This window comes from Hydra vulgaris, chromosome 08 (genome assembly GCF_038396675.1).
Source record: "Hydra vulgaris chromosome 08, alternate assembly HydraT2T_AEP".
NCBI classification, from domain to species: domain Eukaryota; kingdom Metazoa; phylum Cnidaria; class Hydrozoa; order Anthoathecata; family Hydridae; genus Hydra; species Hydra vulgaris.
This window is the reverse complement of record NC_088927.1, coordinates 49,372,423-49,396,453: the sequence shown is the minus strand read 5'-3', so window position 1 is coordinate 49,396,453 and position 24,031 is coordinate 49,372,423. Positions and strand designations below refer to the sequence as shown.

Here is a 24,031-nt window from a genome sequence, read left to right as displayed (position 1 = left end):
TTTCAACAACAAAGTTTTAATTTTTATGAACTAGAATTGTTTTATTGTAAATAATTATAAATAAGTAGAAACATTTTATCAACTGAGTATTACCTAGGTACAAGTCTGGAGAGGCAATAAATCTAGCAGTAAATGTTGACAAACTCATTGAATACTGTAATTCCAGCAACAAGGTTCAATGTTGGTGTACAACCTCATTTGGCAATTTTAAGTAATTTTTAAAGCTGGAGGTGTAAAAATGGATGATATACCACTATTTTGAAGCACACTTTATAGAATGAAGTTTAAACACATAGAACACAAACTAGATGTTGAGTGACACAAAGAAGATTTTGACAATTAGGAATCATCTTAAAGGCCGGGGGCTTATACTTCATTTTGATACTAAACTGGTGGTACAAATAACCATAGGACTTAATTTCATTCAAAAAATTGAGCGACTTGCAGTCTCAGTGAGCTCCCCAGATAACGACTCCATGGAAGACCATCTTTTAGGTGTTACTCAATGTCCGTCTTCAAAGGAAGTTGACCAAGCAGAGCAAGTGAACAATCTTTTAGAATATTATGGATGTAGAGAGCAGATCATAGGTATTTGCTGTGATACAACTACAAGTAACACAGGCAGAATCAATGAAGCAATCCAAATTCTTACAGATACTTTAAAAGTTCTAATGCTGTGGAATGTGTAGGAGACGCATATATTACTATATATTATTATATATACACTCATACTAGTGAGAAAACTAGGTCCAAGAAGGGGTCTTCATGTAAAGCTAAAGAACAAGTGGCCTGAAATGAAGGTAAGATTTTTGACAAATGCAACTACTGATATTATATTTTCTAGGAATGATTATGGAATAGCCTGTAAACTAGCCTCCTTCCTTGGAGCAGAAATACAAGATTTTAAGTTCCATCAACCTGGTGCCTGCCATGAGGCAAGGTTTTTAGATGCTATCTATATCCTCACTCTTTATATGACTAAAGATATCAGTAATATCTTAACAGAAAAAGAGGTGCTGCAGATAAAAGATGCAAGTTTGTTTATTGCAATTTGCTATGTTCCATGATTCTTAAAAAGTTTTTTTCGGGTTTCAGGCTCCCTACAATGATTTGAAAGCTATAAAGATATGCTATGCTTTGAAAAAGGTCAATAAGATGATTAGAAATGCTTTGCTTCTGAGCATGGGACGCCTTACCTGGTACTTAACTCCCCAAGTCTGTGTTTTATCCTTGGTTGATAAAGAAGTTCCAGCTGAAACAAAGTCTAGAAGAAAATTGACTAAAAGTATGACCAAAAAAGAGCTTGAAAACTATTTAAAAAGTTTTATTTTTTGAGAAATTTTTTACTAAAATAAAATCTTAGGCTTGCTAACAAACAATTTTTATTTTTTGTATTTTAAGATTTATAAATGTAAACTACCAAGCTTTAATAGTACCAATAACAATTGCGCATGATTTATACACCTCTTATTGATTTGTTTTAATTGCCCAAAATGTAACAAAATTTCTATTAGTAATGAATCAGCTTAACGCTGAAACTGAAAAAAATTAAATTTTATATCTAGCACGCCCAGTCAAAATAGAAACCTAAAACTTCTTTTGGTCTGATTTAGGTCACATAAAATGGAAATGAGTAAAGAGCTTATTTTTTTTTAAATTTTTTTTGGGATCCCAAAAAAAGAGCTTTTGGGAGATTAAAAAAGAAAAAAATTAAAGCTGCCACCTGTGGTAAAGATACCTGTGGTAAGCTACACCTGTGGTAAAGTCTAGTAAAGATAAATAACAGTTTATGCAACTTTAAAATATATAACAACATATTAAAGAAAAACTAATATGGTTTTTGTAGTGAAATATATGTTAACAAAAAAAAAGTTTGCAATCATATGTACAATTCAATCAGAATATCATATAACTACTACAAACCAAATCCTGAAGCTTAAATTTATCTGTAGCATAAATTTATCTGGATAAACTTTACTAGTGTTTTTGTTAATGTGGTTTTTGAGGTGTGCAACAACAATGATTTTTTTATAAATAATTTTTAACAATCTTCAGGAAAAAGTTACTTTTAGTAATGAAACATACAAAGAAATTTTGTCTATAAAATATCTAAAAAAAAAATGAGTATGCCATCATTAGTGTGGTGTTTGTGATGCATCTATAATTATTACTTATCTTTAAAAAAAAAACTAAACCAACCTTCTTTGAACTTCCTCTAACAATTTTTCTCTATCTTGGTTGTGAAAATCATATATTGCTCTAAGGATCGGGTACGAATAATTCAGTGCTTCATGCATTGACTATATTATAAAGAATTAAATAATATAATAATAACAATAATAAAAATTTTTAAAATTTTATTTAGCCAGAAAACCCAGGGAATAAATTAAAAATAGTAAAAAAACAAACATGTTTTATAGGTTTATTTTGCTTAGTTACTTAGTTACTAAACTAGATTATTATACTAACTTAGTTACTAAACTAGGTTCTTATACTAACTTAGTTACTTAGTTACTAAACTAGATTATTATACTAACTTAGTTACTAAACTAGGTTCTTATACTAACTTAGTTACTTAGTTACTAAACTAGATTATTATACTAACTTAGTTACTTAGTTACTAAACTAGGTTATTATACTAACTTAGTTACTTAGTTACTAAACTAGATTATTATACTAACTTAGTTACTAAACTAGGTTATTATACTAACTTAGTTACTAAACTAAATTATTATACTAACTTATTTTATTATTAGTTTTATGAAAATTGATAAATTAAACTGTTATGTAAATTAAACTGTTTTAGTTTTTCTGAATAGATCTACTTTATACAAACTTTTTTACTTATTTTATCTCAGAAAAATAAACTAAATCTTATTTATTTCATTTAGCTCCCACTCTAAAGTTTTTTTTAACTAATTATTTTGCTATTACTTAGTTATTAAATTAGGTTTTTAATTTTGTTTTGTATTTTTACTTATCTTATATGCAAACTAAACAAAAAATTAGTAGCCTTTTTGAATGTAGTGGGATAACTGTAAAAATTTAAGTATTTCATATTCTTTGACCATTTGTATCCCAGTAGGTTTTGAGTTATACTAAAAATTATCTGGAAAATTTTATATATTATCAAACCATTGATCCTGGTTGCATCTCTACTTCTCACTTTGAAAAAATTTGTTTTAACAAAAACCTCCAAAAAGATTTTATTTACTTTACTCATAAGTTTTAAAAACTGTTTATTGTGATTATTTAATAAAATGATAAAAAATATTTTCAATAAACTTGGCTTTTCTTTTCTGAGCATTGAGCAATTTTATTTTGATTTAGAAAAAATTGTTTTATAATTTCTTTTCTATTTCTCATAATAAATATCATGTGTTAAAGATTTTCTAAAAAAAACAATAACCTTTAAACAAAGTTTTGTATCTTCATCTAAATCATCCAAAGGAGAAGGTTGTGGTTTAGCACTATCAACAACATCCAGTTTTTCAACATTACTTGTATTTTCTGCATTGTTGTCTGGAACTTCATTGAACTTGTATAATTTCCAAGTCAAAACCTGAACAAACAAAAAATACCCTTTTATTGTTATTTTTTTAAATTTTATATATTAAAATTGAGTTTATAAAGTTACAAAAAAATATCATAAACAAAAAAAAAAACTAATTCCAATTAATTAATGTCAAGTAAATAAATCGGCAATATTGAATACAATTTATTTATTTGAAAAGAAAACTATAAAAAGTTTATTAAATCATTCTGTTTTGTTCTGTTTTTAACCATCTTAATTTGTCATAAACATAAAATTTAAAATCAGTGATTTAAAATCATGTAATTATCTTTGTAGGATTTGAAACTTTTTTATATACAGATTTTTAGACATATCAAAATGGCTGATCAAGATCAGTGATTCAAAATCAGATTTTGAAAATTTTTAGTTGCCATCAATTTTATAGATCATCATCAAGATTAAAAACATCTCAAACTTCTAAAGATCAAAAACAATGATCTTAACTCCTAACAACATAATAAGATTGTTTTTTTTTTTCAATTCTTCCTCCATTTTTACAGTTGTTTAGCAACATTAAAAAAAAACTTTGCAAATACAATATCTGAAAGAGATTCGCAACATATCCTGTTGTGTACAAATATTATAAATATACAGTCCTATTTATCTTTAAGGAATATTTAACCATATATTTTAAAATAAATCGTTTTTTAAATTTTTATAAAAAAAAACTATGAAAATTGTTTTGAGATTTACCTCAAGATCTCTTAGCAACCATTGCTTGTTGAATCCAGTTCCCTGACATGCAAGATTGACAATACAAGGAACAATTCCACTGTCAATAATCAGCATGATTGTTTCTTCATTTAATCCAGCATTAAGTGAGTTCAATACAGATTTGCAAACTAAACCTAATGCCCATTTACTTTCAACTGCCAATAAAGCTCCTAAATACAAAATTAAGTTTTAACTAAATTTCATAAAACCTTTATATATAATTCACATCAAGTTATATAAGTTGACACACACACGTTATATAAGTACACACACGTTATATAAGTTGAGTTATATATGCTTAATACTTATTTTAAAGAAATTATATTTGTTAAAACCTTGAAAAAAACACAATGAAAAAAATAACACAAAACAATAACAAAAAAAACAAACAAAAAAACATGCCATAATTTGGTAGGCTTTCTTTAACATAAACTAAAAGAGATGTAAGCCGTTCGCTGTCAAGGATATGGGAAGTCCCTGTTTGAATTTCAATAACAGATTCTTTTGCCATAACAGTTTTCCGAGTTTTAAAATTTACAGTGCTTACCATCATCCTTTCAACCTGATATTCAACAATGCAGACTTGCTTGACATCACTTCCTGGTTCTTTTAGAATAGCAAACGAGCCAATTCTGAATGTGTCTGGAAATCCAGCCACAAACATCAATGTAAACAATGCAATTAACGACGGCTTCTAAAATATGTAAATTTAATGTAAATTACCAACAACAAAAAGATTACAAAATAAAACTTAAAATGTAATATAAACAACTAATTAAGCTTATCTATATGTTTATATATATCAAAGAGTCAAAAAGTTTATAGTTTATACAATAAAATTCAATATTAATAACTTTTACCTCTGAATTTTTACCCAATTCTGAAAGAATAGAATTAGCTTGCTTTGTTACTGCACTATTCCAAGCATGAATGGGTAACAAGTTACGCAAAACAGATTCAACCCCTGATGCTGTATCTAAATCTGCACTGTAGATAATGTAAATATATATATATATATATATATTTATATGTGTATATATATATATGTATATATATATATATATATATATATATATATATATATATATATATATATATATTTATATGTGTATATATACATATATATATACTTATATAATATATTTTATTTCAGGTTTTATTTATTTAAAGTTATTAAAGTTTAAAAACAAACTAACATTAGTTAGGTATTCTAGCTTGACACTAATATTAGTGTCCCTAGGCGACAGTTTACAACATTTTTCTCATCATCATTTTTTCAAAATTGGAAATGTTCTTATAACATGCTGACATATTATTGATAATAGAAATTAATTTTAAATTACTTGATTACAGAAAATGATTTTAAATGACATTCATTACATTTTATTTCAGGTTTTGTTGTATAAAATGCTTCCTATTTAACAGAAATTAAAGTTTTCTCAAAGTTTTAAACTTTTTTTTTACTTGAATAAAAAGACTTTACTTGAAAATGTTTTTAATAAAATTTATTATTATGTATTTTTAAATTACTGAAATAGAAAAAAATTTTTAATTCACTTATATATTTAATAATAAAGGTTAAGAATAAGAAACTGTAACAAAAATTTTAATAAAAAAAGTATTAAGTAATGTTACTTTTTTAAACACTGGGCTCCAGTTTTAAATAACTGAGATATTGTAATCTCACCAGCTAAAGACGTTATTTCTAAGCATCTTGCTTTTGCAAGGCCAGCATCAATCACCTAAAAATCGCAAAAAAATTGCATAACAATGATTCACAAAATTTTCAAAATAATTTTTTCTTCAATTATGAAGAACAGTTTCATAAAATAAAGATAACATATATACCTCGGGCTGAAAACATTTGAGCGTTTTTGTAAGAACACCAAGAGTAATAGTTCGTAATTTGATTCCAAAACTCTGATCTTCAATTATATCAAATAGAATTGGAATAAGTTCGGTTGATACAAATGATGAAAAATGCACAAAGTAAGAATCCCCATACTTAAAAATTAAATTATAAAAATCATGAACAATGCAACACAAAATAAATTAAAAATAATTAAAAATATAAACAGAATAATAGTCAAACAAAATACAAATGAAATCTTTATTCATTCATGTATTTTTTTTATCAGCAAGTTTTTTGTCTAGTTTTTATATGTAAAATATTCACAACTTTTGTATTTACAAAATATACAAATGGCTATTTAACACCTAAAAAATACAAATAATATTTATAAAATATTAAATTATTAATTAATATATTTATTTTAATATTAACATTAAACACCTAAAAAATAAAAAGAGTATTGTTTATATTATCCTATGAATATAATATCATATATAGAATCATAAATAGTATTGTATATAAAGATACAAATATAAAGCTGATGACTTTCTCAATTTTTTGAAACTTTTTTTGTTTGTTTTCTGGGTAATGACTGAAAAAGTTGAAAAACAAATATATTGCAAAAATATGTATTTAAATTTGTATTTACAAAAACATTTTGGAAATCCAGAAAAACAAAAAATTGAAAGTAATATCAAGAATTGTGGATATTTATTGTGGATAATTGTGGATATGCAGAAAAAGATAGGATGAGAGAAGGAAGGAGGAGGTGGGGGGGGGGGTAAATGAACCCAACCCCTTCCCCCAGTGACCTCAGGGGTCACTGCCTATAGAATATTTATATTAGCATATTACTATAATATACTCTAATATTTATACTAAGGCTTTTTTTCAAAACATCTTAAGGTGCATTTTGAGAAAAACGTAATTAAAAAAAAAAAATAAGGAAAACTCTTAATAAAACAAGAAACTCTTTATAAAACGTTTTTTGAAACATAACTTTAATGATTTTTTTTTAAATATTTATTCAAAAATATATATTTAATAACAGTTGTAGGCATCTCAACTAGTTTTTTTTGTAAAAAAAACTCAACTTTGATTTTTTTTACCTTGGGCTTTGAAAAAAAGTTGTAGTATAGTTGAAAATTATCAAAAAAAATTATAAAAAAATTATCTAACAAAATTTTTAAAATCTTACATTTTTGTTAATTGGTAAAACTGCACCTATCAAACACAAAACTTTTTCAAATATACCCGGTTTACTGTCTTCATTGTTTTTAATATCTTCTGATACATTCGATACAGAAGCAGAAATATCTTTTGACTGTGCATCATCTTCTGGTCTTAAAAATAAATGGGTGATGTCTACTATTTCATTGTCATTTGGTAATTCTAAAATACAGTTTATAGACAGTTCTGAAGAAGTATCTTCTGATTTTATATCAGTTGTTGATTTCATGAATAAACGGCTTATGTTATGCACAGGGCGCTCATACAAAAGTTCTGCTGAACCTAAGTTGTCTATAGAAATCATAGGAGAGGAAAGACTTTCTTCCATACTTTCAGAACCTTTACTTTTGTTAAGTATATCTTCTTCATCTTCTTCTAATGGAGGAGGAAGTTCTTCAATAATACTTTTATGTATAGAGAAATAAGAATCAGAGGAAGACATTTTATACTCCACCTCATTATTTTCACTTTTTTCTGAGAGAAAGGTGAGAGGAGTGTTTGAGGACTGAGAGGAGCTAAAAGCATGAGTAGTGTTTTTATCTGAATTTTGTGTAAACGAATTAGTTGTAACACTCATAACAATCTCTTCACTTTCAGATAGTCCAAAAGATTCTGATTTTGCAAAACCTAGGGAAAAAAAATCTGTTATTTAAATTATATATATAAATATATAAAATAAAATATATAAATAATATATTAAAAATATATTAAAAATATATAAATACAAAATTAACTGATATTTAAAAATTGTCTTCAACACGATGATAAAATCTGATGATAAAAAAAAACACGATGATAAAATATTTTGTCAAAGTATTAACAAGAATAGAATAACAAACAAAACCTGGTGGTGATTTGATACAACCAACTAGCTTTTGCAGACATGTGAAAAATAATGATATTGCATCATTGATATAAACTGCTTCAACACCTTTGAAATTAAGTTTATAAAAAAGTTAACTATAAAAAATAAATAATAAGGAAGCTCACAATTTATGTTTAAAAAGGCTTAGTTTAAACATAAGTTTTTTCTGTTTTTACTTTTTTTCTTAAGTTTTTTTTTTAAGTTTTTTCTGTTTTTACTTTTTCATTTATGTATACACACATTGTTTATGCTTAGTACTATTTGTACACAGCAGTTATTTTGCTGTCAGCAAAAAAAATTTTAAAATTAATTTTAGAAACTTTTCCTAAAATAGTATTTAAATGGCTAGCAATGAGCATTAGTTGCATTATATGCATTTTTTATAATTATTACTAATTATTACTAATTATTATTAATTAGTTATCATACTTATTAGAAGACTAATTGGTTTTTTATTCTTAACAAAATTTTATAATATTATCAGTTACATACCAAGGCACCTAAAACATATATAAAATACACATTTAAAACATAATTGCAACAAGTAGCTTTACGGAGAAGTGGAATTCAACTAATATTTGATCTAACACTGTCAACTAATATTAATATTTAAGATCTCCCTCAACAGTCATATTCACTACAGTGCACCATCTACCATGACTGCCCCAGTGGTAAAACAAGTTAGTCTTGCTAATTGAAGATGTGTTCAACAGAACAGGCCTGTTCCATGTGAACCAATTTATCAATTTTTTTTTTAACATTTTGTTTGGTATTAGTATAGTAGTTTAATATTTTAACTTAATTAATCTTGTTTTCTTTACAGAAAAGTAAAATACTAAAAACATAAATATAAAAACATAAATACTGAATAAACAAGCCTTACAAAAACTTTAACAATCTTGATAGTTTTCTGACTCAAAAAATTTTTTTTTTAATCTCTTTTAATCACAGAAAAAGTTTTTTTTTTTAATGTTAATTCACCTCCCCAAGACCGAGAAGGTTACTTTAGTCAAGGAGGCTCTATGACTCCAAAACATAAACCTCAACAAACAAGGCCACTGCGCAGAGAAACAAATCGAGCACAATACTACCAGGAATGTGATGGGGATTGAACTCGGAACTTCTCACTTGAGGAGAGTGCTCTACTACTACATTACTATCACACTTAAATCTTATCATGCAATTATCTTAAACTGCAGTTATTTTATGCATGCTGAATCAATGTGTTTATTGCCGAAAACCAATTCCAACAAAAAGGCATTTTTACACTTTTCAAATTTTAGTATTTTTTTAAGTTTATAAATGAAAGTTGGTTTCTCATTCTTTTTTTTTTAAATTAAACAAAAAATGCATGTTGTGAATTCATATTTAATATTGTTCTCATAAAGACATGTGGTGTTTAAAATAATTAAGAACATTCAGAAATTACATCGTTACCCTATTTTACAGTATTCAAAATTTCAAATTCGTATTTAAAATATTTTGTTTGAAACATTAAAAAAATAATTAAAAAAACTTTTTATCATTATTCTCTCATTTGATTAAGACAGCAGCATTTTCCCCAATTGATAAGTTATAAAAAATAAATAAGATATATAAGTATATTTATAGAAAAATTTTAATAACCCTGAGTTAAAATTATACATAAATATTACCCAACTGATGTTTATGTATAATTTTCTTTACGTTTAAATGTTTTAATTTTTGTTTTTATAACTGATTTTAGTAACTATAGTAACAGCTTTTTTTTTCTGATTATTACTATTATTATTTATATTAATAATTGTAATTACTATAATTTTTGCAATATATAATAAATGTAATATAATATATGTAAATACTGATACTTATAGTTTTTTCTTCCAAGCTAAAAATTGTTATTATCAAAAAAATCTATCTATTTACTTTAATTATTACTACTTTTTACTTTTTACTTTTTAAAAATTTTTATTACTAAAATCATACATAAGTATACCTTCCCATTTTCGCTTTTGTAAACACTCTGAAAGACTAATGGCTAAAGAAGAAAGCTGTATCCAAGATTGATGATGAATGTAGGCAGCCAATAAAACTGTTGTAAGACCCTTTGTCGGAAACAACCCTTGAAAAAATATTTGCTGTTCGTAAAATAAAAAAAAAAAAAATCCAAAAATAATTATAAAATTATAATAGATAATAAAAAATAATGCTAAAAAAATACTTTTTTTTTAAAATCAGTTTTAAATAATTTTTAAAAGCACCAATGTCATTTTACATTAACGAACTCTTAATAAAAGTGATTATGTCATAAAACCAATGCTATATTAAAGCATTGGTTTTATGACATAATCACACATGCAATTCAAAAAAATTTATATTCAAAATAAGCATATTAAAAATATCAATCTTATTTAAACATTTTAAATAAATTTTTTATAAGTTTATGATTTTAAACACTTTATACAATTTTTGGAAATTTTTAATAAGTTGCTTTACTTTTATGATATCGGCGAATAAAAAAAAGTGATTGTTTACTATTTTAAAAATTTATCTAATTTTAATCTAATTTTAAATTAAAATTTAAAATTATTTAAAATGTTTAAAATAGAATTGATATTTTTAATATGCTTATTTTGAATATAAATTTTTTTGAATTGCATGTGCTTGTCGTTAACAAAAGTATGTAGTTACCATAGTTACATCTAACCTCCATTTAATGCGATATACATATTAAAGTTTAAAAACAAACTAACATTAGTTAGGTATTAAACTAACATTAGTTAGGTATTCTAGCTTGACACTAATATTAGTGTCCCTAGGCGACAGTTTACAACATTTTTCTCATCATCATTTTTTCAAAATTGGAAATGTTCTTATAACATGCTGACATATTATTGATAATAGAAATTAATTTTAAATTACTTGATTACAGAAAATGATTTTAAATGACATTCATTAAGCTTTATTTGAATGAGATTTTAACAACATGAACTTAAGCAGATCATTACAATAATTTTAACAAATATAAAATACTTTATTTGTTTAAATATTGTTAAAATACTAAATATTTGTTAGTATCTTTAATGGTATATCAAAAATTTAATTAGAGAAACTTGTTATTATTAAAATAGTATTTTAAAACTTGTATTTTACACTACCTCCAGGAGTAAGACGAGATATCGTTACTTTATGAGAACTTGTGTGACTATATTAAAAAGAAAAAAAAGTAAAAAGTTATTTCAATTATTAAAAACAAAAAACCTTTAAAACCCACAAAAAAAAAAAAAAAATGCTTTTAAGTAAAACAAAAATAAAAAAATGTACCCTTTAGGATACACTTCAGAACGGTAACATCCTAGACATAAATCGAAATCTTTACAATCATTGCAATGTATTCTTGTTTCAATTATAAAGGCATTGCAGCTATTACAGGTAAACCTATAATGTAAAAACAGTCCCTCAACTTCTTGTTTAACAACAAAATCTAAAAAATTTTAAATCTAGCATCATTTTTGAAGATAACAACAAAACAATTACATCAGATCTATGATTTCATGCTGATCAAAATGATCTTGAACTTTTACGTTATTAGAGTAGCAATCTGCACACAAATCTAAATCAGTGCAAACAAGACAGCGATACCTAAGAAAGTAAACCATAAATTTTAATAAAATTAAATTTTAAACTGTCATTCTTATATGCTATCATATAAATACATATATAAGCATATATATATCTAATATAGCGTATATATATATATATATATATATATATATATATATATATATATATATATATATATATATATATATATATATATATATATATATACATTTTCAGTGCAAAAAGCCATTTTTTTATATACAGTTTGTTCAATAAAAAAAAAAAAAATAAAAAAAAAATTATTGCTGCCCCAACCCAAACCCTCAGTCAATGTAGCAGCAACTTCTTGGCAGGTTCTCCCTAAATCAATCAATGTATGTAATGAAGCTATCACACTTCCTAAATCTGATTGCAAATCTTAATGTGCTTTTAATGTTATACATATATATATATATATATATATATATATATATATATATATATATTTATATATATATATATATATATATATTTATATATAATATATATATATATATATATATATATATATATATATATATATATATATATATTTATATATATATATATTAGACTGCTTCATTTTGATGTCATGAAAAGATTTAAAGTACCATGGAGTTTTATCTGCTGCACAGACCCCTATTTTATTAGTAGATTTTTTTTTGAGTTTTAACCACTTTTAGGGGTTGCTTAAGTGCCCCAATCGTCTAATTTTAGACTTTTTTTACCCTTTTTTAAGCTTATTTTCAACACATTTGAGCAAGTTCTAAAACTCAAAATAATTCTATTTTTTTTCTTTCCAGAGTTTCTTCTAAGTTAGTAGAAAAAAATAAAAATGCATGGTAATTTAATTTGCTTAAAATATTTTGTCTTAACCTAACTAAAAAATTGCATAATTATGTGGATTTTTACCAATTTTTACGCTTCGCATTTACTTTTGCGTACTTGCTTAAAACATGTTATGCAAATTACTTTTTAGCAAAGACAATATTTAATTTTCATTTAAAAACGCGGGAAATAATTATTGATAACTTTCATGATATACTTACTTCATATGCTTATTAGAGCTATTTACTACAGTTTATTCATGTCAGGAAAAAGTAAGAAAAAAGTAAATTTTTTGGTTGGGGAATCCAGGTCATCCTTACCAAAAGACAAATTTTCTACAGAGCAAGCGGTTTTGCAATACTTCTTGCATTTAAAGGAGAAGCATCCAAAACAAAAAGAAAGTAGAATTATCCATTGTCTGTTTGAAATCAGATGCCATAATGAAAACTCTTTATGCTGTACTCTTTCAAAGTTAATTGCACCTTGGTTGAAGGGTGGATTTCAGATTTTGCAATAACAAACAATTAGGTATGTTTTTCTTTTTTATTTGTATAATATTATTTATTAGAGGTAAACAAGAAGTTGTTGAGACAAGACTGAAGATATTGCTTTTTTATTAGACCAATTAGGAGATAGAAAAACAAGAATAGGTGGATTAGACACAAGGTACATTTCCTCTGTTAACAGGAGTTTATCCAAGTTTGAGATCAAGTTTGAATAAAACCATGTCTGAGAGTGAATTCAGTTCCAATAGATCCGATAAAAATGAAGATAATGATGATTTCCCATATCCAGATCCAGAGTTAAAGAAGAAAGTCAAAAAAGCAGATACTGTTCTACTTCCAAAAGATATTCTCAAGAGAACTGCTGTGACTGCTGTTGGGGAAGTAATAAGTCATAGGTAGCATACTGGCATGGTAATAGTATAATTGCTAAATTAGGTGGAAATATAGATGAATTTAAATGTTCAACCTCTACAGCATTAAGAGCAGCAGATAAAGTTATTTATGATGAATCAAAGAGGATCAAGGACCATTCCCAGTGGGCACAGTACGTTTTTAAAACGTTCTTTGGACGTTTTTATTAGGTTTAAACCTTATAAAAACGTCTAAAAAACGTTTAAAAAACGTACCGTGCCCACTGGGTTTGAGAAATTTCAGAAATAATAATAAGAACATTTTAGTTCAACTCCATTTTGATGGAAAAGTATGTCATGAATATACTGATGGGAAAAAATTGGAAAAAGATTGATTAGCAATATTAATAAACGGTAACATGGAAACGCACCTGTTAGGAATTCCAGTAATTTCTTCCGGAACTGGTGAAAATCAAAAAGATGCGATCAGAGATATCTTGAATTGCTTTGACCTTACAAACAGTATACAAGCTGTTACATTTGATACAACCAGAATCAACACTAAAAACAAAAATGGAGCTGTATCTTTACTGATAAATGAAGCTTTTCAGCGACCAGCTTTATCTATTGCATGCCGACATCATGTAAACGAGCTACACATAACACATTTCTAGAAAAATTATCCAAGTAATGTTACTCCTGGACCAGATAATACGCTGTTTAAAATATTAAAATCAGCATGGAATGATCTTAATGTAGAGAACCAGGTAGGGTTTTACAAAATTGGTTAACATTTTTGTAAAATATTATTGTACCCTAGTATTTTTTCAATTTTGAGCTCTTTGATTTTTTTTGACATTTTAAATAAAAAAGGTGTTGAGAAGATTGACTATTCCAGATGAAACATGGCTTGGTCATCAAAAGCATAAAAGTATAACGTTCTGCAGAAATATTGTGACCCATGAAAAAGGTAGCCCGATGACTAGATATTTTAATATGTAGTTATGTATACAATATGTACTATGAAGTAGTAATATATCCTAGATTTTTCTTGTTTAATTCTATTATTCTTTATAAGACAAAAATATACATACCTATGTTTATTGCATTATACCAATATACTTCTGATTTAATTTAATTTTTAGGATGGCGCTACAAGGAAGGACTACATTGAGCTGACAGAGCTTACACTTATGGTGCTTTCTGAGGAAAAGTACAAATTTCGTACACCCGGAGCAATCCATCATGCCCGTTATATGGCAAAAGGTAGAGAGTTGTAGGTTTATGATAGGAAAAAGTCCAAAGTTAAAAAATTATAGCTTCATAGCAAAAAAAAAAAAAATGAACTTGTTATACATGATCAAAAATTTAGCTTTTCAAAAAAATAAAAATGTATATTTTTATAGGTATCTACTACCTAAAGCTCCAGCTTATGATGGATGCAATACCCAGTCTGACAAATCGACTTAAAAATGAATATATATATATATATATATATATATATATATATATATATATATATATATATATATATATATATATATATATATAAGGATTCTATTATAAATAAAAAGTTTTGATTAAAAGTTTCTAAAATATAATTTTTTTTAACGAAAGCTAGTTACTTAACAATTTTTTGTTTATCCAGGATATGAGAGCTCTTTGGCAAATGAATAGGTTTAAGGAGTACAATTTGATTGGGGCAGAATCAGTCATTGAATCAATCAAACAGCACACATGGTTTCTGGACCCTTACCTTATTGTTCTAGCCTTAGCTGATGAAAACTGTGAAGAAAGAGGTGAAATTACTCAAAAAAAACCTTTTTTATGTTGACTATTCCTTGAAAAAGTATGCTTGATTATATTTTTGAAAAACTAAAAATTTGTATTAAAACACGAAAATTTTATTTTTGAAATTTTAATTTTAAAATTTTTTAAAATTTAAATTTACTTTTTTTTCTACTTTCAACACAAACATTAAAAAGAACTCCTTTTTTTTTTATTTTTATTAAAACTCCTAACTCCTTTATATACAATTATCCTGTGGATGCATACAGCTGATAATCTAATAATCAAGCTGCATAAATAAAAGTACATATTAAATAAAAGTTAAATGCAATTTTAATCATTGCACAGCAAAAAGTAAAAACATAACAAACCTGAAAATTAAAAATTTTTATTAAAAATTTATGAAAATATTTATATCAAAAAAATTATATAAATTATTTATGAAAATATTTATATCAAAAATTCCTTTTTGCACTATATAGTAAATGTATTTATAATTAGAAACAAATTTGGGTCAAAAATGTTTTAGGTGATAATAAATTTTAGCTAGTCTAAGGATAATGTGTTAGGTGGTAATAAATTACTAAAACCTTTTTATATTTAATTTTTTTAAATAGAATTTTCTAAATCGAAAATAGAACTATATTTCAAAAATACAATTCATAAACTAATACACTAAAGTTTTTTAATTGACTTCCCAAAAAACAATTGACTGTCAAGTGTTTGTGATAGCCAATCAAATTGACTGGCCTTTTTTGTATTATACATACTATTTTGTGGTCAGCCTCAAGAACAATTAGTGCAGTCAAGAAGTACTACTAATTTTTTTGATTGATTGATATAACTGAGCTGGTGAGAATCAGAATGATAAACATTTCCTCAATTTGAGATTTTTAAGGTTTTATTAGATTACTGTTGAGAAAACCCTAAAAACAAAAAAACAAAAAAAAAAACAAAAAAAAAAACAGTTGCCAGACTCTTTACATTAACTTACACTAGTCTCAAATTTAACATAATGATACTTAGCAATTGTAAATATTGAACCAAATCAATTTTTTTTTTAAAATTTATTATAAATCTCTAAACACAATAACTCAAAAATGTGGTAGGGATGTGACCAGGAACATGATAGGGATTGATTTTAGTACTTCTTACCAACAAAGCAAGGGCTTTACCACCACACCACTAGTGCTTATTTTTGCATGCTGCAGATCCCTGCTGCATAGGGTGTCCCAAAAAATTTTTTTTTTGTGCGCTATTAAAAACTTGGCTCTTATATGTAAAAAGACGAAATATATAAAAAATATTGATCTGAGACAAGTATAAGGGCTTGGTGTAAAACTTGAAATTTTTAAAAAATGTCAATTTTTGTCATGTTTTTTAAGTTTTTATTATTTTAATTGTACATGTGATATAAAAAAGATGAAATTTATTCAAAAGTAGGACTTTTTAAATATAATTTTTTAAAGAAGTCATCTTTTACTTTTATTCAATTGTGTATTTAATTTTTTTTCTTGATTATTGGTATTTTATTGATCATTGCTATTTTTTACTTATAAAATTTTGAATTCTTTAATATACATGTGATTTAAAACTGTTTCAAAGTTTTTAGTTTCATAATTAAATATATTGTTAAAAATGGGTCATACAATAAAAAAATCCAGCAAAAAAGGAACAGAGGGAAAATAAAAGTACACTGTTCAAAGCAGTTTAAGATGAACTCTATATCTGTTAAAATATCCCATAAATGAGCTTCCATTCAACCAGCTGCCCAGTGTCAGAAATATCCTGCAATACTTTCACTTTTTAAAATCTTCTAGGTAATTTTAATATCTAGTTTTTTTCTAATTTATTTACTTAACCTACAGTTCATGAATATAATTATATATTTCAGTTAATTCTCTTTTATATAGGAGCACTAGATTTCAGTCCAGCAAAGAAATTATTGCTTTTCCAACAAAAACAGGAACCAGAAGTCCAGTTTGCCAGTATAGAGCATGCGAAAGATCAATCAATAGATGCATAACTTCAGCTGTCACTGACATCTGGATAAAAGCTGGCTTTATGTGCAACATTATTAGTGGAAGATCTGTTAGGTAAATTTTACACAAAAAAAATTATTATAGGCTTATCTTGTTTTTTAGTAACTTCAGCTATGTAATATTTTTCAGTGAAAGGATCCTAAAACTCACAGAGAAATATAAAAAAATAAAAGGATGGAGTAAACTAAACTGGAGTTCAAGTAAAGGGATCTGGATTCAAAAGCAAGTAGATTTCCAGGTGGAGGTTAATACCTCGTTTGATATATCTGTTCCTACAATAATTGACATGATAATGAAAGATCAGAGAAGAACCGAAGATGAAAAGAAAGAAGATGTAGCCTTCTACGAAGACCAGATATCTAAAAGGAATATGACCATGACTGCACAGCATAATGAAGAATTTGAAATTAAGGTTCTGCGAAGAAAGCAGAGGTGCGAAAGAGTTAGGCAATTGAATGATCAGAAAAATACAAAGGCTCAAAAAGAAAAAAGGACTTTGCAAACATTTGACAGATTGCAGAAATCAACAGACGAGAAAAGTACTGACAAAGCTTTGGATGGACAAATTGAATTTGAAGATGATGTTAGCCCATTTGAAAGTTCCATTTTATGTGAAGAAAGTGATGATTCTGAATATGATGTATCCAAATCAAAAAAATCGAAAATAATTTTAGAGTTAACTCCAGATGAACTAATTGAAGCTACTTCTGCTGTTAGCATTCGGTATAGAATCGGTGTTAGGCCCCAGACTGCTATAATTTCTGCTATCTACAATAAAGCAGGTGTTGACTTGCATGAGATTAATTTATCAAGATCTAATATACACAGAAAAAGATACAAAATTATTGAAAATCTTGGTAAATATTATTCACCAAAGTGATTAAGTCAATTTTTTTTATTATCTCTATTATTTTAAATGTATAATTTAATTGATTTAGGAAAAACACTATGACAGGATCTTGTTGATGTTTTAAAAGGAAAAAAACTCATAGTCCATTTTGATGGGTAACTTGTTAGACAGCAGGAAGAAGAGAATGATCTGACAGTTAACTGTAAGAGAATTGCAGTTAGTGTAACTAGCCCAGATTTGGAATGTAGAGATGATTTTTTGCTTGGCATAGTGCAGGCAAAAAATTCAACTAGGTCCGAGCAGGCAAATTTAATCCTCAATCTCTTGGAATACTATGATATTGTTGACAATATCATTGGTGTTTGCTGCGACACAACTGCATCCAAGACTGGAAAATTTGCGGGAGCAGTTACAATCCTATCAACTATCCTTAATACAAGTCTTGTCTGGTGCATGTTTTGCCACCATATTATTGAAGTACATATTAAACATTTTATGACTGCTCAGACTGACGCCGAGACCAAGTCTACAAGAAGATAAATTTATGTGCGCTTACAGAAGGCTTGGTCAACAATTGTTGACAAGATAGACAAATCATCAGACAATCTGTTTAAGTTTAACTGGACTGCTTTAGAGATTGGATCACCTGTCTATAATATAGCCAAGGCAGCATTAAAGTTTGGGGAAACTGCACTTCATGAAAATATTTTCAAAAGAGGAGACTACAAAAATCTTTGTCAGTTATATGTTTACTACCTTGGTAGTCATGTTCTTGCTATAAAATTTTATCAGCCAGGAGCTTGCCATGCAGCAAGGTTTAAGGCAGATGCAATTTATTTGCTTACATTAGAAATGACAAAGAACATCTCAAACATCATGAATGAAAAGGAGAAGAAGATGGTTAAAACAGCTTCTTTATTTATATCTTTAACATACTGTCCTTAGTTTTTCAAAAGCTCTCTTAGTATTAAAGCACCAGTTAATGATTTAGCAGCATTCAAAGATGTGTTTGATTTAAGCAAAGAATATCCTGAGTTTTCTCAATCAATACTGAAAAGCATGCAAAATCATACCTGGTATTTAAGTCAAGAGCTTGTTGTAATGGCTTTAGTTGATGATAATGTTGAAAAAGATGAGAAGAAGAATATACTCCAAAAACTGTCACAGTTTCCTATTCCTGAAGAAATCATGAAGGGTAAACCTAAAATGCCTGTAATCACATCGTCTAAAACACTATCAAATTTAGTTGGTGATCAGAGCTGGATTTTATTTTGCCTAGCCAAGGTTACCCATGACCAGGTTAAGTTAGCTGCACAAGGGGACTAGACTATTTTAGACAACTTTAAGTTTTTTGTTAAAAATATGGTAGTCACCAATGATTGTGCAGAAAGAAATATAAAACTGATCCAAGACTTTATTATGTCATACCGAAATGAAGATATAAAGCAGAATGTTTTGTTGGTTGCAAAAAATCACAGAAAAACGTTGAATAAAAATTTGACTAAAACCCAGCTAAATCAGATTTGAAGTGCTTGTGATATTTGTTCAACACATGCAACATATATTTCACATAATTTTTAATATGATAAATGCTTAACATAATTTTTTTCTAATATTTACAAGTTTAATCGTAAAAATAGCAAAAAATAAAAAAAAATCAAAAACTTGAAGTTTTACACCAAGCACTTATAACTGTTCATATTTAAAAATTCTGATATATTTGGTCATAATATACCTAGTAACCAAGTTCTAGATAGCGCACATCTCTTTTTTCCAAAAAAAAAAAAATTTTTGGGACACCCTACTGCTGCAGCATGAATAGTAGGTACTTATACATCATACCAATACATTACTGTTGAGGGAAAAAAACAAACTCTAAGCTAAAGTAAAGATTTTTTGACAATTACCAATTTTGTAATTTTCTTATTAAATGCTTTTTTTTAATTATCAATTGATGTTTTACAATTATCTTTGATATGTTCTACAAAACATATTATAAAACTAATTAAAAAACTTATTAAAATGCTGTATGTATGTATATATGTATGTATATATATACATATGTGTATATACATATACATATATACACAGACACACCTATATATATACACACACACATATATATACATATATATTTATATATATATACATACATATACATATATATATATATATATATATATATATATATATATATATATATATATATATATATATATATATATATATATACACACACATATATATATATATATATATATATATATATATATACACACATATATATATATATATATATATATATATATATATATATATATATATATATATATATATATATATATATATATATATATATATATATATAAACATACATAGATACATATTCACACAAATAGCATTTTATAAAAATAGATACATAAAAAAACAATAAAATAAAAAACCTTCTTCCATGAATTTCTTTATTGCACCCGTCACAATTAACTACTACTTCCAAAACAGATGAGTATCGTGCAATGAATAAATGCATATCAAGCTGTGCTTCAGGAGTAGCAGTAGACAGTACCATTTCATTCCACTTCTTAATTCCCATACCATCAGCTTCTGTTTTAAATTTTTTATGTCTCTCATACATAGCCAATTCAGCTTTTTCGTCATAGCAGATGGTTTTAGGAGGAGATGTCCCTACAATTTCAACAAATTAAAAATTTTTGTTAAATCAAATTATATATATTAGTGAAAATTTTAAATATGAAAATATGAAAAAATTTAATTTTTAGTTGGCATCATTTGATAAGTTTTTTTTAAACTTATATTTATTACTAAAGTCTATAAAAATTACACATGTATATGTGTTGCTAGAACATACATGATGCCACATGTAGTTATATACTACTAGACATACATAGACTTTACTAAACATACATTCATGAACATATAAAACTTGACATACATAGATTTTACTAAACATACTTTCATGAACGTATATAAAACTAGACATACATAGATAATATGATAGATATGAAGCCAGACGTGCATATATAATACTAGATATACAATTATAATAGTTATTTAATTGACAAAATTAATATGTATATTCATGAGTATTAGATAATACATTTTTATTATGAGAAGTGATAATGTTATATGGTATGGTTCAATTATAAAAATACTACAGTAATTTTAAACTAGCTTTTTTGTTATCATTTTGTAGAACTTATTTTAAAATATAGCTTTAAATTTAATTTATAAATATGCATTTGTTTGCAATCAATACTAAAATGTTTTAGAAACTAGATAAAGAGTATAATTTGTTCATATTAAATAGAAGATGCCGTGTACAAGTTTGAATATTTAAGACTATTTGCTGCATAAATGGTTCCAGTTACTTGTCTAAATGTTTCATTCTTTCTAGACAAGGATTGTTCTTTAATAAGCCAATGATATGGCAAGAACAATTTTATCATGTAGCATACTGTTGCTTTTGTTTGACAGTCATTGAAAACTTTAATAGGAAGAACAGCAATTGAGTATCTAAATATACTGTTAGTTATATATCCATTTTTTCCCAAAGAAAATTTTATTGTACCAAAATGGATGAAAAAAAGGTCATGTATAATGTTGAGGTGTTTTAAAATTTTACTGTTTCATTTAATTTATTCTTTAGAAGTAGTTTTTAATATTAACAGCCAAAAGTAATTATGTTGCTAAGATATATCTAGAAAAAAATTCATACCTGTTAATGTTAAAGCTAGAAGATGTGGAAGTTTTATACTCATAATGAACTCAAAATCATAAGGTTTCCATTCAATATCCAACAAATGAAGTAGGTAAATCAACATATATTTAAAATTTGTTGATGACATCCTAAATATAACTCTACCCTTTAAAATTTTTTAAAAGTTAAAAACTATTCATATCTATTCATAACATACTATAATATTATAATATGTATTAAAGTTGCATCATTTTGAATAAAAAAAAGAATTATTTCATTGAAACCTACCCCATTAAATAACTTTTTTTCTAATTGGCATCTGATACTGTTTTTTTTATTATTGTTATGTTTATTATATTTTACTTTTGTATTATTTCTAATTAGTTTATTTATATAAATTTTACATACCTACAAAAAAAAAAAAAAAGAAAAAAGAAAAAAATTAAGACAACAGTGGTTTTAAAAGTTCCTCACTCTAAACCTTTTTTCTAAACCAGCTTTAAAAAAAAATTATGTTAACTAACTTTTTGAAAAAAAGCTAGTTTACAAAAATCCAAACAAATACTAGCAATATTTCAAGATTTCGATATCAAAATACTAATATTAAAAAATACAAATATTATTATACTAATATTAAAAGACAAAACCAATCACACACATTATGTTAAACACTTAATAGATTTATATTTAAAATAAAAACAATACTTTTGTGGTTTCTTCATTGCTGAAAAAATTATATCAACCAATCGGCGAATTAGTGAATAAAAATTTTTGCGAACTTTACTTTCTTTTTCCAGACCACAACCATTTAAAAAGTTTGAATAATGTAATGGAAGATGATCTTGAAACATAAGTAGGTTTTGCAAAAACAATATGGTAGGAAACTAAATCAATAAATTAACAAAAATTTTAATTTAAAATTAAACTTATTTAATATATATATTAGGGTGGTGCTCAAAAAACTTTTTCATAGTAAATTGATGGGACAACCTCTATTTTTGTTCCTTTTAGCATAACAAACTTATGTGCAAAATTTGAGAAGGATATTTCATCATTAAGGGGTGCCACACAGGGTTGAAAGTTTCACTAAGGTTGACGCTAATGGCTGTTAGCACTTTAAAAAAAATTTTTTATATGAACTATTTTAATTCAAAAGTTTTTAAATAACAAAGTTTGAACATTGAAAACCATGAAAAATTAACTATAATTTCAATATCATTTTAGTTTTTTATTTTGTTTTGAATGGAAAAATGACTATTTAGTCCTGTTTAACAACAGTGGATTTCTTGGCATCTGGAAACTGTTTTCGATGCTCAGACACAACCTGGAGAAGTGCTTGCTTTTGTCCTTCATCTTTTGTTAGAATTTGGTTAAAGTCTTGAATAAGAGCAACTCCTCTCTATGCTCTGTCATTCACAACGCTCAAACCGGCTACAAAATGCTTAGCTGCAATAAAAACTTGGTCCTCATTCCACAAAGATGAATCCAAATCGAGCCAAGAAGTTGAGATGCCCAGTATAACAAAAAACCTCATGGTGTTCGAGTTAATGAAATCAACAAGCTCTGATGATAAAATGTTGTTTTCACGTAGTTGAACACGTTTTGCAGGAATTCCATTTCCAGTTTTTGTTTTCATTGCATTTACCATCTCGTATTTTGTAGCTGCATCAACACGATCATCAAAAAAGGCAATCAGTTCCTCACTGAGGTACCACATATGACGAGACAATGCCTTTATCGCTACATTCGCAACATTTAAATTTATTGTCCTGAATTGTGTGAGTCGTTTAAGGTACATGAGATCATTCAGTGGAGCTTGAATGGACAGCGAAGCAGTAAACCATGAGTTGAGATAGACAAAGCAGACAAAAATATTCAAGAAACATGATAAATTTATTTCACGCTTCGTTGTTGCGAAACTGGGATCTGAAGAGAAAAATTTTGATTGAATAAATAGCCTTGGCCATCCATCTGGCCCGATGCATAGCCCCAGGAGCCATAAAATGAACCCCGCGAGGAGGAATATGACCCAGGTAGATCAAAGACAGTTCTAAAAGTTCCCTATAATCATCACGAGGCTGGTTCTCTGTCAGCAAGCAGTTCTGAATGAAATC

The 24,031-nt window shown here is 26.4% G+C and overlaps 1 protein-coding gene across 1 annotated transcript in view; it reads right to left on the bottom strand.

The window, feature by feature from the left end:
- The window catches only part of LOC100206316 (zinc finger ZZ-type and EF-hand domain-containing protein 1), a 114,892-nt gene that overhangs the window by 17,234 nt on the left and 73,627 nt on the right, over nt 1-24,031 (bottom strand). Inside the window, exons 49-64 of the mRNA XM_065803871.1 lie at nt 22,623-22,801; nt 21,936-22,066; nt 20,644-20,884; nt 11,752-11,856; nt 11,539-11,652; nt 11,373-11,419; nt 10,211-10,336; nt 8,215-8,301; nt 7,339-7,997; nt 6,137-6,292; nt 5,924-6,030; nt 5,149-5,275; nt 4,691-4,982; nt 4,268-4,458; nt 3,410-3,562; nt 2,200-2,300 (exon numbers count right to left, since the gene is read on the bottom strand). Of these exons, the coding sequence (XP_065659943.1) occupies nt 2,200-2,300; nt 3,410-3,562; nt 4,268-4,458; nt 4,691-4,982; nt 5,149-5,275; nt 5,924-6,030; nt 6,137-6,292; nt 7,339-7,997; nt 8,215-8,301; nt 10,211-10,336; nt 11,373-11,419; nt 11,539-11,652; nt 11,752-11,856; nt 20,644-20,884; nt 21,936-22,066; nt 22,623-22,801 (2,816 nt within the window). The remainder of the gene's footprint in view (nt 1-2,199; nt 2,301-3,409; nt 3,563-4,267; nt 4,459-4,690; nt 4,983-5,148; nt 5,276-5,923; nt 6,031-6,136; nt 6,293-7,338; nt 7,998-8,214; nt 8,302-10,210; nt 10,337-11,372; nt 11,420-11,538; nt 11,653-11,751; nt 11,857-20,643; nt 20,885-21,935; nt 22,067-22,622; nt 22,802-24,031) is intronic.